At 35.4% G+C, this 19526-nt stretch overlaps 1 protein-coding gene across 1 annotated transcript in view; it reads left to right on the top strand.

Moving 5' to 3' along the window:
• Nucleotides 1-18621, top strand: part of LOC120772740 — a 38886-nt gene extending 20265 nt beyond the window's left edge. The window contains exons 2-6 of the mRNA XM_040101501.1: nucleotides 14374-14596; nucleotides 14994-15151; nucleotides 15225-15462; nucleotides 15522-15941; nucleotides 17423-18621. Coding sequence (XP_039957435.1) covers nucleotides 14489-14596; nucleotides 14994-15151; nucleotides 15225-15462; nucleotides 15522-15941; nucleotides 17423-17794 — 1296 coding nt within the window. The 5' untranslated portion in view covers nucleotides 14374-14488 and the 3' untranslated portion in view covers nucleotides 17795-18621. The remainder of the gene's footprint in view (nucleotides 1-14373; nucleotides 14597-14993; nucleotides 15152-15224; nucleotides 15463-15521; nucleotides 15942-17422) is intronic.
• The last annotated feature ends 905 nt before the right edge of the window (nucleotides 18622-19526 follow it).

Genomic DNA, 19526 nt, shown 5'->3' with positions numbered 1-19526 from the left:
GAGTAACACTTTGGTGCATAAAAATCAATTGAAGCGTAAATATTGATAATTGAAATTAAATTTGTGGGTTCAATTTATATAAAGTTGAAATTAATTTTTTAATAATCTCAATAAATATCCAAGTTTTCTAACAATACTCAAAAAAGATGGAGAAAAATGCAAATGTTTTGGTTCACTGCAAACTGCAGGTCTTCAGATTGATGCTGAAAAGTAATATTCAGAATATTTAAAAAAATTAAAAAAAAAATCGCAAAGAAGATTTATTTATTCAAAAATCATCTGAAATGTATTTTCATTGAGATGGTTCCTGGTTACCAGAATTTGATTTTTGATAGTTGGATCTTTTTCTGAAACAATTAACAGCAGTCAGGTAACAGCCCTAAATTTGAAATAACATATGCGTTCATACCACAGATGATAACAAAAATGTATCGGGTGTGTAACACATAATTTAAAATAAATAGTACTTTACATAACTCAAAACTTCTTTTCGACTACCAATGATTACACCGGTCAACAAAAAAAATATTTTTTTTGGGGTTTCTGTTCTCATGTTTGAATTCTGATTCTAGACATTGAAAAACACTTAAATATTAATCTTTAGTTCTTTAAGTTTGCTTTGGGCTGATCTACATCGATAAGTATATTTGGGGTTTAATACGAGAGAGCTCATATGAGCATAAAAGAAATACAAAAAATATTCACTTTTAGACAGTAATTTCTTGTTATTTTACATTTATATATTATTGTTTATCACACATCTTGAATAAAAACGACGCTTGTGTCTAAAAAAAAGTTTTCTAATTAAAATCTAGAGTGAAATTGTAGAAAAAATATAAAAATCAACGAAAAATTGCTCTAATTTCTACGAAAGCAAACTTTAGCCGGAAAAAAAATTGTTCCTTATTTTTGTCATAGGAAAAACTAAAATTTAACCCAAAAATCGTGTTGATCGGTGTTATTGGCGTCAAGCAATCATCCTTCCTTCTCACCTTACTATAACTGATAAGTAATAAACCGCATACTTTCGACATCATATACTACATAGCTTCATCTATTTACTGTCTTAACTAACTGTAACCTAATTTTAACAAAAAATCGAATTCACTACTGCTCACCATTGTCACTTGACAGGCCCACCATATACATATGTATATATATTTTGCACGTACTAAAAGCACCCATGCTACTAATAATATGTCCTCTCTTCGCGACCTCAGGAGGAGACATTCAGGCATTCGACGTTCGGCATAACTGCACATTGCGTGGCGAAACACGCGCCCAACTAACTCAACCAGTCCAACAACGGCATTGGTGACCGACATCTATGTGAACTCACTTATGTATATGCGAGCGACCGACTGGCCGACTGAAGTAACCACGCGAATTACTTGTGTGAATAGTAGAGTGATTAGCACAGAAGTGCGCATGAACGCCGGCCAGCCGGTTCAACGCCACTCACTGCCAACCCAGCGAATACACGCATTAGTGTAATCACATAGATGCACACATTCCTGCTTGTTATGTGTAGCGTGGTATATTATTGCAACAACTCACCAACCTTGAAAGAGCTTATATAATTACACATATATATGGCAGTCGTAAATAGCCGCTGAATGAAGGGAAAATCAGTCTGAAATGAGGTAACAATGCAACAAAACTCAAACCAAAATAATGATAAGTATAATTTAGTGAAACGACAAAGTGAAAAAATTAAAAAAAATATGCCCTAGCTGGCATCAATCAAAGATTCTTGAACACAACATTTTATGTATGCGATTTTAAAGTACATACATATTTAGTATCATATATGCATATAATTTATTTTCATTAGTAAGTTGGTTAAAAATGTCATTAGCTTTCGAACGCTTAAAATTTAAAGTTGACAAACTTTAGAATAATGATCACCGCTCGAAAATGCATCGTTCTTTCACAGGCACCTCAAAATTGTTATTTTAATTTTATCCTCGCCATTATTTGTTGCTTCTTTTTAGTTTCGCTTTCTTGCGTCCCCGATTTACTTTTTTGGTTCCGCCCTCATTAAAAACTTGCTGACCCTTATTCCAGTACTAATTTGTAGCATTCGTGCCACTTTGTCTTTTCTCTGCATCTTTAACCTCCCTCTTTCTCAGCCATCGCCTTACTCCACATTGGCAGCTGTACATTGACCCGCATTTATCGGTTATTACGGCATCTCCTTCAGCGGCTTCCTGCATTCGATTGGTCGGTTTACGCAGCTTTCTATTTGCTTCAGGAAACATTCAGCCATCAGGAATCATTGCTCGCATGTGTTTGCGTGTATTGTGTTCGTAAGCAACGCAAGGTCATTGGGCTAAGGTAACAGCGCGGCAACAGCGCAAATGCGGCTGACTAAGAACATATAACCACAGTCTGACAGTCCACAATACGAACGTGAGCAGAAACAATTACAAGAAAACACCAATTCAATATACATTTACTTGGCACAATGAAACAAAAGATTGAAACTGTGTACTAAATATAGTTTTTATAGTGTCATTGCGTATGAATACGCTGTGCATCGGTGATTCCGAGTGCATTTGCGCCCCTGAAACGCCTGACATTGCACGAGTTAAAAGCAGCGGCCGCCACAACACAAAACAGAACAAAAGACTTAAACAGCGAACTTTAAGACATTTTACACACGATTTAAATGCAAAAATGTTATGCAGTTTTTAATTAACGAGTTCATTTAAGAACGAATTGGATTTCCGAATTCTTGCTTATCAGCTCATAAAATGAAATTCAGTTGTGGTCAAATTAGTGTTTTGGCTTATTGAAAAGCGATACATGTTGGGCGATGACACATTGTGAAAATTAATTAAAACAAAGAAAGATACCATCAGTAAAACAATATTGTTCTTGCCGCAGGATATCGCTTTGCAAAGTTTCGAAAACTATTCGCCAAATACCTTTGGGCCGAAAACATATTATTAAACGCCAGCAATAAAAATAATAAATGCTAGACATTTATTTGGTTTACTTGAAATGCGTAAATTTACATATATACTGAAATAGAAATACATATCATTTTCGAAACCACCAGTCACCAACGAATTTTCGGCTGTGTGAATTTTTTATGAGACTTCTTTACAAGGCTTCATTGCCACTTTGCTGCTGTTTCCACTATTGTATTGTAATCTGTCATTAGTAATTATGAAACGGCACTTGGCGCTTAAATTGTTGTACTTTCACTTTTCATGATCAGGGATTTTATTTTATTTTTTTTTTACAATTGTGTTTGTTCAAAAATTAATTACAAATTGTGTTGACATTTGTTATTTTAATAACTGAAATTCTCTTTCTTGTGAAGCAGTAGTTTGTATATTTGGCCCTTACTTTATCAATAATGGCTATAATAAATATTTGACTTGCTGACTTAATTCAAATTCATGGTTTTCTGATCCACAGTCCATTCTAATCCATAGATTATCGTCTGGCAAACAAATGCATAAACTGAAGCAATAATATCACAGAAGATTAAATCGGTTAAGTAAAACCAAAACTCAATTATATTTTTTTAAATGAGAAACAGCAGGGCTGATGAAAAATTGTTATCAAAATAGCGGAGAGTTGAAGCGATAAATACATAATTAAATGGTTCAACGATTTTTTTGTATTTAATGGAGTGTGAGTTTCCTCACTTCTTCAATGTGCATTTCAATAATTTTCAATAATTTCAATCGTAAATAACTTGCAGCAAAGGTCAAAGGTATCATTAAAACTTAAAATGCTAATCTGCTCTGAAATATGTGTCTCTATTTGTTTTTCTCTTTGCTTTTCTAAACATCATTAACTGAGAAGCTTTGGATTACATAATACTTTATTTTCACTCATTGGACTCATCCAATAATTCTACTCCACACCACATTCATAAAATTTCCGTTACAACCGCTGCCTAGCGTCTTTGTTGTCAGCTGCCTGCTGCTTTGCTGTTACTATTACCAATTCGCGTTATTCATCTTTTGTTTACTTCTAACTCTTGGTGTGTCCATTGTGCCAAAAGTTCACACCAAAATCCATAACATCATAGCTTCTTCGATTGTAATTATGTGCGCATCTCTGTCTCAGTTGGTTAGTAAATAAAACAAATCATCTGCTATTTTCACCATAGCACTCTCGGCCAGGCACATATGTCTTCAAATCGTACATTATGCACGAGTTGTACAGCAAAAGAGTGTGCTGAGTTTGCTGACGGCTTATGAGAAGCTATACATATAGAGAGTCATAATCGTGGTGGCGCATTGTGACTGAAATTGTTACGAAATTCGCGATTTTTAGCCATCTACTATAGTATATATGTTACTTTGATCATGATTACTCTTCTAGTTTCTAACTAGTTTAGATGTATAGTATTCTACTGTGAGGTACGATCTGTGCAACCAACATTGCATATTACAGAGAATCCAACAAGCAGATTCAACGATGTTATCTGTGCCAAATGTCACATCAAAATAAACACAAGTGTTTACTATACGATTGCCTTTCTAAATTACATAAAGTGCATTCGGCGAGTTTTACGATGATAGAAATTATTCAACAAAGAGTTGCAATAACATTCAGCATCTTGCAAAGGCCTTCGGTAATAATTGTTTGTCGCGAGCAAGTATTTTTTATTGCTACAAATTATTCAAAGACAAACCGAGTCTAGGACGGCCGTCAACATCAACTAATGACCAACACGTCAATAAAATATAGTAGTTGGTGTTTGGTAATCAACGACAGTCGGAGATCTTACTGGCATCGTTGGAATATCGGTAGAAAGCACGCGCTAAGAAAAGTAAAAGCAGGCGTCGCGTTAACGTCTATTAAATAATGCTTTCCGACTACCAGCATGTCATAAAACATATTGTTACTGGCGATGAGTCTTGGATCTACCCTTACGGCTCGGAAACAAACGATCAATCGGGCAAATATGGTGAAAAATATGAAGCCGAAAAACCACATCGAAGTAGGTCAAAAATCAAGGTTATGTTGACAGTTCTCTTCGATTATCGAGGTGTGGTGCTCTCCGAATTCCTTCCGACCAGTCAAATTGTTTACAATGAATACTATTTGTGTGTAATGCGTCGTTTGCGTGAAGCTATTCGTAAGAAGAGGCTGCAGTTATGGGCCGACAACTCTTGGATTTCGCGCCACGATAATGCACCGTCGCATACTGCATTGATTCTTCGTTTTTCGCCAATTTCACCAATATTGTGGCGCAGCCACTGTATTTGGCTGATTTAGCTCCGTGTGACTTCTGGCTATTTAGCAAACTCAAACGAACGCTCCGGGGAAACCGTTTTGAATCATTACAAACCATTAAACGTCATTTGCTAAGAGCATTAACGGCTATTCCGCAAATTTACTTTGAGAACTGTTTCGAGGATTGGAAAAAACGTTGGCACAAGGGTTTTGGGGCCAATGAGGACTACTTTGAGGGGGATGAAATATTTTTTGAAGAATAAATATAGAATTTTAAAATTATGAACAAATTCTTACTATTTTTTGATCACAGTATGCTATGGTAGACTGATCTGAAAAATTTCTCCGAAGATTGTGTGTCGAATTTCGTGAAGATATCTCATTAAATCAGCATGTCTAAATCAGCTCAGCTCGGCATGCTGATAACTTATATATAACTATATATACATATATAGTAATACCACATTTAAAAAAAATTTTATTAACTTTACTTTATTTTCACAACTACCATATTTTACTAAAATTTTGCTGTTCACATAAATTGTACTGATTTGCTCAGAAATATCCCAGTTTCATACCTGTGTATGAACGTACTTTTTTAAGTTTTTTTATTAATTATTTCACTTTTATTTATTCTCATTTTACATTCCAATTTATTATTTCATTTTTCATATTTTATTACCTAATCAATTTATTTAAAAGCAGCGATTCTGGTTCGAACTGCACTAGTTCCGAATTCTGTGGAGTTTAAAAATGACACTAGCATAGCAACACCGCATGTTGTTGATGTAATTGTAAGCACTATAGGATGAACGCGCTTACAGACACAAGCATTGATCGATTCGTGTCTGATGCATAACTGTAATTAAATATCGTAATTGATAATTTATAATTGGTAAATTGTAATTGCGATTTTTCACCGTCATTCGGCATTGTAATTGGTTTTATGCATCGCTAATTATGCGTGCAGCGCCCATTTGCTACTGAAACATTTGTTTTGCACTTTCAATTGATTTCTTGAGTGGCGCTTTGTCCATGCTACCACTGCGCTTGCGTAGTAAGCTGCGCGTTGTAGCAACATTTAAATGCGCACACACACGTACTTATATGCGCACAACTGATAGGTCTTTAGTGATTATTCATTGATTTCTTATTTTTATGCTTCTTTTTCGATTTATGCATTGCCAATGCTCTTGGTCACTCATCACATTGGCACCATTACGAGCGTTGCACACAAACATCACAATTCGCGCTTTAAATTGGGGCTGTGCAATGCTTTGATTCCTTGAATTGCAGCGCATTGCGGCGATAATGAAATAAAATTGCTTGCCAATTTTCGTTGCTTAATTTATTACTGTTTACATACGTGTTTTACAGCCGAGCGGCTTAGCGTATACAAAACGTTTCGTGAAAAGGTTGCTCTCACCTTGAAAGTGCTGTGGGGTAGGTGAGAAAAGCTCTTTGATTGATATTAATGAGTGCGCACATATTTTCATAACTGTCATACAATACATACATACATAGAAGACTGGTCCAGTCAATTAAGTAAATTTTGACTTGATTGACAAAATTTGTCTAATTTCAGTACTTTTTGAGGACTTAAAAAAATGTATAAATACATACATATATCACAAATCCGTATAGACATACATATAAGTAGTTCATATGATGTAGTTGTTATCTGGTGAGCAAACCAAAACTTTAGGGTATATCACTTGACATTTATAAAAGAAAAAGATGAAAGAATAGCTGACTTGCATCAGCTGGTTGTAAAAAAGTTACTAAACTTTACTAAATAATCACGGAAAAACTTTTGCCAAATCACTACTAAACAAGATAGTTACAAAACATTGCAAAAGCAAAGTTGTTTGCCATTTGCATACATTATTTTCTCCTCTCTCTCTCATGAATCTCCACAGAATTAAGGAATTTTCCTGAAAATTAAGTACAAGGTTTCTTCATCCCTTTTTCGGTTAAGCTGGAATAAATAGCATGGTTGAACAATTAAAATCAAGTCTGATCGAGTAGTAGCACAGAGCATCTTTAAAACTGACAGTGATCATGTATAGTTTTCGATCTAATAGGAGTACCAAGACTTTACACAATTTTAACAATTGAACACATGAACTGGAATGGAATCTTAGTACTTGTAAAACTCATCAGACTTGTTCAGTTGGATAGTTACCAACTGCTCAAGTTCTGCGATGGACGATGAAGAGCACAACATGCATAAATCATTTTGGAAAATATCAAAAATAATAAAAGTTTTGAACCGACTGGTATTAACAAAAAGAAAACATCAAAAAATATTTAAATAAAGAGAAATAGCAAAAGCCAGCCACTTAATTTTCTGCGATGTGATCATCACACCAAAAAATTTACACAGCAAGAAATACCAATAATCCGTGAATTCGCCGAAAATTTGAGAACAATACCAGTGAAGTAAAATCAACGGCACTCTCTCTCTCATCTGTATAATTATTGCTGTAGCGAACTGTTAGTTTTGCTTACTCATTCTTTTGCAGATTCTAGTTGCATGCTATGGCACTTTACATTAAAAACTTTCTTACTCAATCATGAGATTTTGTTAGTTGGGGATACTTATCGACAATTAGCCTATCCTTACCACTAACCACTTAAGTAAACTCTTAGCTTAATTATTTAAAAAGGATAATGGCCAATAAGAAACATTGTTTATTTTCGTCCTCTAGTCTAACATTTCGGATTTCGACGTTAGTTTATAACATTCATAACAAATCAAACGGAACATGTAACATAAAAAAATAGTGGAATAGCTACAGTGAGAAAGAGTTCAATCATAATTTGCGATTATCGCATGATATCCTTGTCAACAGCGCAATAAATATATGATGACAGTCTCGAATTCCACGCAAGTGTAGCCGCGAGCTTAAGTCTAGTAAATAAATATTGGCATTTGTGGAATAAATTTTTTTAATTTTCCTAAAAATTAAAAGTCCATTTTAAACACTAAAAGTAAAAAATAAGTAATCTCACTTGCGCCACAAAATCTCCTCTTACTGCAGTGCATACAAATCGTTCACACAAATTTTGATGTATCTTCACATAATTGTCTTCCAACGTAGAAAGTAATAGCTAAAGTGCCAGCTCCAAAAGCTTGTAAGATGTTACTAATTCCAGCAATGCATTTGGATCGATGTGCATGTGTGGTTAGTAGCGCTGCTTAATATACATAAATATGTGTAGGATTTCTTTCTTATTACTGAGTTTATAGAATTCGTGATGTGTGTGTGAAAATTTACACCACATAAGTATTAGTAGCAAAATATGTCGGAAGGAATCCAAAGGCTTTGGGGAAGAAATGAAAACTAAGATTTGGCACGTTTCGTTTCACATAGCTTTATTAGTGACCTGGACGCAGGTGCGCAGATGTAAATCTCTCAATGAGAAAAATGGAACGCCACCCTGAAATAATGCAAACGCGGGTGGGCGACGGTTCCTTAGAGGGGGGGTTTTTAGTGACCTGCAAGTGGCACATACCGCTGCTGTGACGATAGCACCGATGATGCGGAAGGCATTTTCCACCCCCTCACCCGCAAAAAAAAAAAAAAAATTAGTGTTAATTCTGATTTATATGAGTTCATTATCGAAACTACTTTTCAGTGGTCGCCTATCACAAAACAAGTTATAGTCATACGATTTTAGACATTAAGAATCACCAGTGAATAATTTACTAAGTTGCGCTATTGATTACGATTATAAGACCTACATATGTATGCACTTCCTCTCATGCAATTTTGATATACATACATACATGAATATTTAGATAAAAATACCATTGTTTCACTAGCTCAATTTAATACGAATGTGTTGGTATTGCTGACTTGCTCTGAGTGGAAGCTTGTTTTCGTAAGTCAATTTGTGCTGTAATTGATAGCTTACAGAAGTGGTTTGGTTTGATCCCAATGTCACTAAGAAGATATTGAGAATTATTTTTTTTTAGGTTAGTAGTACTGTCAACCACATTTATGTCAAATTTCATGTCAAAATATTCATTAGTGTTTAAGAGACGTGTCGTTTTGTGAGCTGCTTAAAGTGAGTTTTTCGTTTTTTGCGATGTCGAAATTTGTTGAGCAAAGAATTCGCATTAAATTTTGTTTACGGAATCAATTTTCAGCTGCGGATACGTTGAGGATGGTGCAGAAAGCCTTTGGTGATGAGGCTATGTCTAAAAAAAATGTTTACAAGTGGTATAGTGAGTTCCAAGCCGGCCGTGAACATGTCGAAGACGAAGAGCATCCAGGGCGACCATCAAACTCAACCGACGAAGCTCACGTTCAACAAGTCAAAGATTTGGTGTTGATAAACCGTCGATCAACAATTAGAGACCTTGCTGATGAAGTTGGCATATCGAAAGGCTCAGCCAATACCATTTTGAAGGATGTTTTGGGCCTCAAGCGCGTCAAATCTCGACTGGTACCGAAAACATTGAATTTTTTGGAAAAAAGGCGTCGCGTTGAAGTGTGTGAAACGATGCTTTCCGACTATCAGGGTGTCATGAAACGCATTATAACTGGCGATGAGATTTGGATCTATGCTTACGACCCCAAAACAACCGATCAATCGAGCGAATATCGTGCCAAAAGAGAGCCGAGACCACAAAAATCGTGCCAAAGTCGCTCAAAAATCAAGGTCATGTTGACTGTTTTCTTCGATTATCGTGGTGTTGTGCATTATGAATTCCTTCAAACCGGTCAAACAGTCAACAAAGAATATTATTTGAACGTTATGCGTCGTTTGCGTAACGCTATCCGCCTAAAAAGGCCGGAATTGGGGAAGGACAATTCTAGGTTTTTACACCACGATAATGCACCATCCCATACTCCCCTCGTAATTCGTGATCATTACGCCAAAAACTCAACCCATATCGTTCCGCAACCACCGTATTCACCTGATCTGGCGCCGTGCGACTTCTGGCTGTTCACCAAGCTCAAAAGATCGCTCCAGGGACACCGTTTTTATACGATAGAGGAGACTCAAGCCGCAGCGAAGACGGAACTGAAGGCCATCCCGGAAAGTGACTACAACCAGTGTTTCGAAGAGTGGAAAATCCATTGGCATAAGTACATTGCATCGGGAGGGGATTGCTTTGAAGGGGATGAAATTGATTTGGAAAAATAAATAAAGAATTTTCAAAATAAATACAATGTCACCATAATTTTTGGGCACATTACATGTTTCACATGTTAATTTTTGTACAAGAAAGAAACTGCAAACTGTTGTAAAACAAACATAAAATATTCTGTTTCATTTAGAAGTACGCTTCGGCATTTCAATGTCATTTCGTTGGTATATAACTACCTGCTTAGCGTTGTTTTCAAAGAGCCAATTTAATTTTCATTTGACGTTTTCCAGCGACTGGCAAATGGCTTTGTCATAAATGGTTCGATTTGAAAGCTGACTGCCTTAGCTATTGGCCAGTTTATTTCCAGGGCTTAGCAGCGCTCTCGGCAATCGCCAGCGTCACAAACGGAGTATACCACGCACTTTTGCTCTGATTACGTGCACCGCAAGCGAATTTTATGCACAAAACCATTCAAACCGTATTTCGTGTACTTGGATAAATTGTTGTTGTTGCTTATAAGCGTTGCTATGGTTTTGTGTTGAAAATTGCCATTCCATTGAAAGTACCTTTACAAAGGCAACAAATTGACACAATTAACAAAAAGCGACAAAATCATTAAAACAACAACAAAGTAAGCACGCATACAGTTGCAGTTAGTAACGCGTAACGAACTTTGCGTTCGTTGACAAATATACGCACATAAAAGTATACATATGTACATTAAGTTGCAATGTGAGGCAGCGCATGCTTTTCTTCAAATTAATATTCTGCATGATTTTCGGTTGTTAGAAATTCAACTTGTCTCATGTAGGCAAACGACTTGTGACACAAAAGACACAAATTTGAGCAAATTAGTTTACTATTTAAAGAAGTTGTCGTGAGTTGAATGGAATTTCAAGTATGCCAAGTTTTACAAAAAAATCTGCTTCTTTTTCCTCAAATGAAAGACGCACCATTTGAAAAGCGCCTTACGATAGGTTCTGCTCACTTGCCATCCTTTTTATCGAGTTAGACCCTTAATTAGCACCTAGGCTCTATAGCTTAGTTTTTCGAAGTTTAAAATAATTTAAAAACATCGTCTTTTAATCCACACTTGGTTTCAGTACTCCTTTGAGGAGCAAAAAATAAAAAATTAATTTAGGTTAATTAATTCAATTCACGTAAGTTAACTCTACTCGCTTTAAATTGTTTTTCAAATTTTTAAATCAAACGTTCTTTTTTAATATTTCATTCTATTCATTTATTTTAGAGAGCATATAAAAACTAAAAGATATGTGAGATAACTTTTGAGAGCTCATTTTCTAGTCTTGAGAAAGCAAGCAAATCGTCGCAAGTCGATTGCTTACGAGTAGATTAAAACAAATATGTATGTATGTGTGCGTAAAATGTGATTTCGTCAAACAGCTTGATATTGGAGTCTATCTTCGCCGTAGAATTTATATTTAATTTCAACTTATTTGCATAGCGATTATAATGTTTAAAATTTATTCGGTTATTTTATAAAACGTTTTCGAGCGATTATGTCAACAAGAAAATATAACTGAACTAGTCATACTTGATATTCATAAATTAAATAGATATTTTATAAAAAATTATTAAGAAGTATACTTATACTTAGCATTTGCACAACGAACTTGTTTTGAATTTTCGAAGACATGGCGCAACCAGTTCTACCACAAGATGCCAAGTAAGGCCACTGCAATTTGTATCGAACGATAATTTACGATTTGTGACGTTTGAATATAAATAATCAAGAAATAAGGAAGACAATTGTCAGAATGGAGCCAAAAATTAGATATAACTTCGAACTCTCCACTTTGGTGTTTTAATAAAATAATATTTTAGGAAGATTTTTTATCATTCGAATAAGTATCTAGTTTATTATGAGAACTATCTATTGCATTGAGTCGATCACTAAGTAATTTCATTTTTTTGATGCAATTTAAATACAATTTTTTTATTGTGTAAAACGTTATAGTATATTCTCCATTTTGATTCAATATCTTTTACCATCTCTCGGACAAGAGTTTGATTCCACGCTCATAAATTTTTTCCTTGCAGGAAAAAAACTGCTTCAAGTGGTTTTTGACGGCCTGATTTGAGTTGAAGGTTCTCCCGTCCAAAAAATTTTGCAGAGACCGCAACAAGTAATAGTCAGAGGGTGCCTTGTAAACAACCCACTTTACAATGCGCTTCAAAAATGCATCGACGAAGCAAGTTTCATTCTGTAAAAACATGTGGGACCCATATGTCAAGCTTAGAAATTCATCGTAGACGGTTCACGTGTCTGTGTTAAAATGTTTAGGCAATCTCTTGAGTTATTATTCGACGATTTGCATTGACCAACGAGTTTTTCATCCGCATCGGCTTCAAGACGTGGTGCATCCTCAAGATCGAAATTCTCGGAACAGAGTTTTGCAAAATTTTCATTGATGATCGGTCAACACATCTTCTCCATACACATCACATAACTTTCGCCTTGCCTGCACTGCTTTTGTACCCTTTGATAGTATAACAATAAAATATGCCGAAAATGTTGTTTTCGGTTTTCCATCTTCGATAGACCACCAAACAAGCCTTACTATGTCATCTGTTCAACCGATAAAGCGGTTAAGTGTGAAGTTATCTGCGAAAAAATTCAATAAGATCAGCTGCTCTAATAAAACGAAATTATTTAGTGAACCACCCAAAAAGTTGTATTGATTATCTTTTGAGGATCATGGCTCTAAGGCTATCAGCTTGATGTAAATTCTATCAGATAGTAATCCAATTATTTTTTCCATTTAGTCCTCAACAATTTTTGGGTATTTGTTTTTTAAATATCTAACGTGTATAAAAAAATAAGAAACCATTACATACACACAATTTTTCTATTAAAATAACCAAAAATTATAAAAACTGCATATGTAGAAATAAGCAAAGCCAATAATTTATATAAGAATTTTAACTTTAAATGTTTACAATCGTGCGCAAATTAGGTGATGCACTGTCTGCCACTCTCATTAACATACACGCCCATAAGCCGGAAAAATGATTGAATTCCACAGCTGCCTTTCATTCGAAAGCATAAAGCGTTAACTGAAAACAAAACGCTTTTATGACCAGCTTTGCATTGCATTCATTCCCTTTCTCTTTGCCTTCCAGCATGACTGCATTAACGAGTGCTTTCTGTTGATGGTGAGAAGTAGCTTCTATAAACACCTTCTTCGCCAGCTCGCATTGTTTAAAGAACCACTCGCCGTTTGATCAATATTCCGCAGCGCATCTGCTCGACAGGACTGTTACAATTCTCATGCCACAGAGTCGCTCAATGCGCGCCCGCAATCAAAAGACTCAAGCGCCAAACTAGTATGGTTTTCACACAATTCTACACGTAATTTGTTATTTTTAGCTTTTGTGGTACTGGCCATTTTTGTCACTTATATAATATGAAAAATGAAAAAAATATCGAGTTCATTAACCCAAAATCGACGCTTGATTATGTGGTAGTCATAATTTCTGTAATTAAGTGCGTTTATGCCTGGACAGCTGGCAAGTTAGCACTAACGGACATTGGTTGCTGCTGCCTACTTTACGGCGTCTTTTACATGTTGTTGATTTCTGTACATAATGGCTTTTAGATTTGTCATTTCTGTTTACTTTGCTTTTAATTGTTAAGGTTACTTCTTTTCTTTTCTCTTTGCATACTTCGTTTATTTGTGTGTGGGTGTTTTGCATGTAGAACGGCTAATGATTCTTGCTTTCGTACACATTTGGGCCAAGACTGCCCATTTGTGTAAGTAAATATTTGTGTTTCGCAAATGAGCTCAACCGAGATGAAATATGACCCCAATACATATTTACATTCCTCTTTTGGTTATAGAACTGTCATTTGTGATTAAAAAGTGGATTTGAAGTTTGAGTTTTATATTTGTATGTACCTTAAATGCAAATATGTATGTGTTGAGGATTAAATTAATTACAAATTTATGACAATTCATCGCAAATTAAAAGCGCTTCGCAAAGTTTATATATGTATACATATTATTCGTTCTAGTAACACAGTTACTTCTTCTTCTTTTCAGATATTTTGTGATTTAATTTAATCTCTCGAAAGACTGAAAAGCTACGGCTTTCACAAACGGCCACAAAATACTGCCACCACGCAAACGTAGTTCACAACAACAAAGTGTTAACAAAATGATTTCGCGTCGAAAAATTATATCGCGTTCCCTCGACAATCTAGACATGATACCAAATATCGAAGAGGAAGAGGATATATGGTATAACAAGGAGAAACTCTTTAGGGTAAGGATCAAATTTTTAAAATATCAAAATTTGTGTATTTAGGCATTGTTAATTTTTGCTAAATTTTCTGGTGTTTTCAACTGATCAAATCAAAAGTATTAATTATTTGTATTATTCAGGCCACCAAATACATACAATTCCACATCCAGATTAATCATTATTCTCATATAACAGTTTTCTTCAAAACTGCAAAAAATGTTCGTGCTTATCTTTAATAACTTTTACGGAAATAGATTATGATCGTTTTGCAAAAAAAAATAAAATTAATGAATTTTAAATATCCAGGAGTGGCGTCGACTTGATTTTTTTTTTCACAAACCACCTTCGAAAAAATAATTATATATTGGCAATTTTTCAAATATTTTGAAACAGTTTCTTTTTAAATCCACCCATTTAGGACCACATCAACGAAGTGCTCAGCAAATGGGAACAAATCGATGATGAGATTTGGGCGAAGGTAATAGTATTCGAAAAGAATCGACGAGTGGCCAAAGCTTATGCCAGATCTTCGGTTATCACCATAAACGGAGGGAAAAACGGCTTTGACGGTGTGAGGTTAGTATATTTTCTATTAATAGCAATCAATAAACTTAAAATAATAGTTTTTAATGAAATGTCTTTTCATCAGAATTGGTTTGAGTGGTTTTGAAAACCCTATGCGTGATGCGGATACGAAACTTGTCAAAAAGTCTGTTGGTGAAGGTTTCAAAATTAAAATGGATGATATTGGAAACATACTAATCAAACGTTATGGCAAGAGTAATGTCTTTGTACACAACACCTCAATGGTCAATGAGGAGACGGTCATTGGTGGCGATATACTTCAAATGCCTAACATGGGCCTGACGCCAGGCACATCTGCGAAGGTAAGTAAATGGCGCAAAATCGAAAAATGTATTACTAATTACTATAATTTTTGTTACAGCTGTTTGACATGCGTAAATATACGACTAACATAAATCGAGAGTTCTCACGTTCATATCCAGAGAGCAGACGTCTGGAACGTCAATGCTTGTCGGCCATATCGTTAGTCAAATCGAATAATAATCTAATCAATAATCCGCTTTGGATTCTGGTCATAAATATAGTCGCAATTGATATGCTAAAGAATCGCCTACAAGCACTCCCTAAATCGGTGGATGCGGTGGGTTCGCGTGTGCCAATAGCGGGAAGTGAAGATCCGTATTCGACCATTGAGAGTCAGGTCGGCCTTATTTATCCCACGCCTGCTGCCTCCGATGACTCAAATAATTCAAATAATTCGAATAACTCAAGCCAATCGAGCAAAGGACGCCGCAGTGTTTACAATACAGGATTCCTTGATGACAGTCCATATGTGCCAAAGGTAATTTCAAAAAATATTTCCACATACCAATTAATAGAGTTAAATGTTGTGCGCTATGAGATTGCCAGCATTTATTACACTAATGTCAGGTGACTAGATATCGACTAAAGTGCCCTGAACTTTGTCCTCAAACTCCTCGAGCGTTGCTGGTTAATTGGCGGAAACCCATATTTTATCATACCCCCATAGAAAATAATCTATGGGCGTTAAATCGCATGATCTTGATTGTCAATTGACTGGGACATTTCTCCAAACTTTACATGTAATATGTCTATATTTAGGCGTGAAACATTAGGCAGCGCACCGTCTTCTTGGAAATAGAGATCGTCCGGGTCGATTTCATTCAATTCTGGGGAAAAAAAATCAGTCAACATCGTGTTATAATGCTCGCTATTGATAATAACGGCATTTTCTACCCCATTTCGAAAGAAATAAGGCCTGGTGATGGCGAAAATTCGCATCAACCGGTCAATTTTAGAGGATGCAATTCCGTTAAATAAACTTAACAATTTGACTCACCCCAATAGCGTCTTTTTTTCTTCCATTTACGTATTTTAAGAATAAATTATCCATTTTCACTGTTTGTGTTCCAAATTAATTATCTTCTCCTAAGCTGCTTTGGCTTTGCGCCCGATTTATTCTACGAGTTAGCACGAAGGCATCGAACATGTATGTAAAACTCAGCTCTAAACAAATATTTCGCTAATTGTCGTGTTTTTAAAAAATGTTATATTTTTGACCGAAAATGCGGCAGTAAATTGTTTAAAAAAAAAGTGCAGAAATAACTAAAAATCTTAGGCAGTTTACTATCTCATGTTACGGTGAGGCCAAATGATGCTAAAAATGCTAATTTGGTTAGGAAGTTTTATCTTTCAACAATGAATTTATCACCCAAAAGTGCACTTTAACAAAAGTCGATTTTTGAAAACGACTACTTTAAATTTGAAAACTCTTAGGAATAGGCCGAAAGTCACTTTTAGAAGACACGCAAATTTGTAAAATTGAACACTTTAACTGCAATTGATCAGTTTAGATAACTCCCATTTTAAATTTTATTTGGATAAATGTCCCTAACTTTTACCATTAACTAAATAAAAATTGCTAAAATTATTTTCGGGCGTACTTGGGTTACACTTAGTAGGCATTGAATGTGAGGTACAAGGCAATGAATACAAATTTTTTTAACCAATTATTTTATGTATTGTATTTTCGGCATACTCCAACTACACTCTCGACCCGCCCGCGCACACACACATACACTTACATATATAACTTTACTGCACACGCACGCATACATACACAGTATAAAGTTGCATATTGGGAAATCAAAAATGTACTCTCTGGTTAAGGTGAAGATTTGATTACCACAACTAACGCTAACAACAACTCCGCCTAGAAAAAAGGTGAAAGCTCACTCCTCTTCCTTATTCTTCATACGTTTGGGTGTGTCTTATTAAATTTGTTCTCGACTTTCGTTGCAGCCCGATTATGAAGTCTACAACCAATCAGTGCCAATGCTCTCGTCGAAGCAGAAGAGCAAATGTGAATTACGTAAAAAACAAGATGATCCTTACTACTGCGGCTTACTTGCCCGCATACCGAATTTCATTAAATCTTCAAAAAAGACGCCCAATAAGAAGGAGGCGAAAATATCGCGGAAAATTTCAGCTTCGCAACAACAAATTGTCGAACCACAGCCAGCACAGCCGCTGCCCATTGCCACATTCCACCAGTATCCGGCTCACCAGCCACCATATTACCCATACAAACTACTGCATGCGCGACATCATAGACTCTCCCAATCGCAGCTGTCATTGTGGGATGCGCGCAGCCTGATTAGCGCACATGAATAGTAGTGGTGAGGTGGCTCGACACGGACGCATGGGATTATGGCAAATAAAACTAAGCAGTGTGCGTCGTTACAGCGTTAATCAAAGGCATTTCTTGTAAAGATGCATGTGATTTCTTCCTTTATCAATAAACTTAAGTGAATATGTAGTTGTAGTAATAAAATATCACTTTCTGCGCCAGAACGTTGATGCAAGCCGTGAATTAAAAACGGTGATTACGAAGTGATTACTTATTTGCAGTCCATTATTTTGCTTGTATGAATGTGCATATGTCTGCATACACGCAATATTAGTAAATATTACAATTTTAGTTATTTATAAGAAACATTTTAGTGAACTTGCTTCGTGTAAGTGTAGCACTATTGCGATATTGCCATAATTGTTTGATTTTTTGTAGCCGCTGACATATCAAACCTACTTAGATGCATACAAATAGCATATGTATGGTATGTGCACATAAATAGTTTTTTCTAAAATGAAGACTGAAATATGTCCTAGAAATATTCACACTATAAATATTACGCAAAAATCACTTTTTTACGTATGAAACAAATTAATAATTACATAATGAAATTTAAAATCTTCGTAATCAGAAAATTATTTAAGATAAGTGTGTGAAAATCTATCAAAGTAATGAATATTTATGTTTAAGTTAAGTTTACGCTCGTAGTATAACATTTAAGTATAGCACATACTAGATGGCATACTTATGAATAAGTACTTAAATGCCTAAAAAATGTCATTTTAAGTGTACGTGGTAATTTGATTTTAATTGGATTGTATATATGGATTATTCCAATGATTTTAAATTTATATTTCAAACAATTTGATAAGCCCAATTGTAATAAATATTTAACATAATACTCCGTACGAATTTCACAAATATTAAATTTTTATTTGATTTACAAAAAACGCATATGAACTTTAAATAAAAAATATCCTGGAAAAAACGTCCGAAAATGGATTATTCATTTAATACGTAACATCCGAATTGAACGCGTTTCTTCGGCTATGACAATGAAAACAAGCAATGAAGTGTTACGATTATGGGCAGCCGAGTATTATGCTTTATTCCTCCGCTATATTCGTTATTCTAGGTACACATTTTCCTTGGCAAAAAAGTAAGAACATTTCATAGATGGGCATAATCAGAGAACTGTCACGCGCACAAACCACCATTAAATGAAAACTTATAAAGTGCCATAACTAAGTACTAAATTAAGATATATAACTGTTATTTGACACAGGGGATCGCAGTGGCCATCTGTGGTCAAAACATTTCAAAAGTGCGCGTGGGCCCGCTCTCTAATAAGCTTAATGTACATGTCTCCTAAACTACCAAAGCTACAAATTTGCTGAGCGTAAATATTATAAAAACTTCTACCGATAGTGTGAAAATGGATGAAATCGGAAGTTAACCGCGCTCACTCCCCACATAACGGTACTGCTCAAAACTACTAAAAGCGAAATAAATCAATAACTAATTACGCCAGAGACATTAAATATCACCGCCGAGAGGGTATGGGTGGGCTGTATGGGAGCCAAGTTCACATACCTCGGGACCCGAACGACCGATTTTAACTAAAAATCAGTACGAGACATTCTTCTCATATTCCTATGTGTGAAAAAAGGCGTGATCACATAACCAGCAACACAGCACAGTTTGCCAGCATTCATCACATCGGTGGGCCGTTTAATATCATCAATTAGCGACTCGCGACAACCATACAAATTA

Source organism: Bactrocera tryoni, chromosome 3 (genome assembly GCF_016617805.1).
Source record: "Bactrocera tryoni isolate S06 chromosome 3, CSIRO_BtryS06_freeze2, whole genome shotgun sequence".
In the NCBI taxonomy this organism is placed as follows: Eukaryota; Metazoa; Arthropoda; class Insecta; order Diptera; family Tephritidae; genus Bactrocera; species Bactrocera tryoni.
Note: the sequence above shows the minus strand (reverse complement) of the source record. Positions and strands in the feature narration are given on the sequence as shown.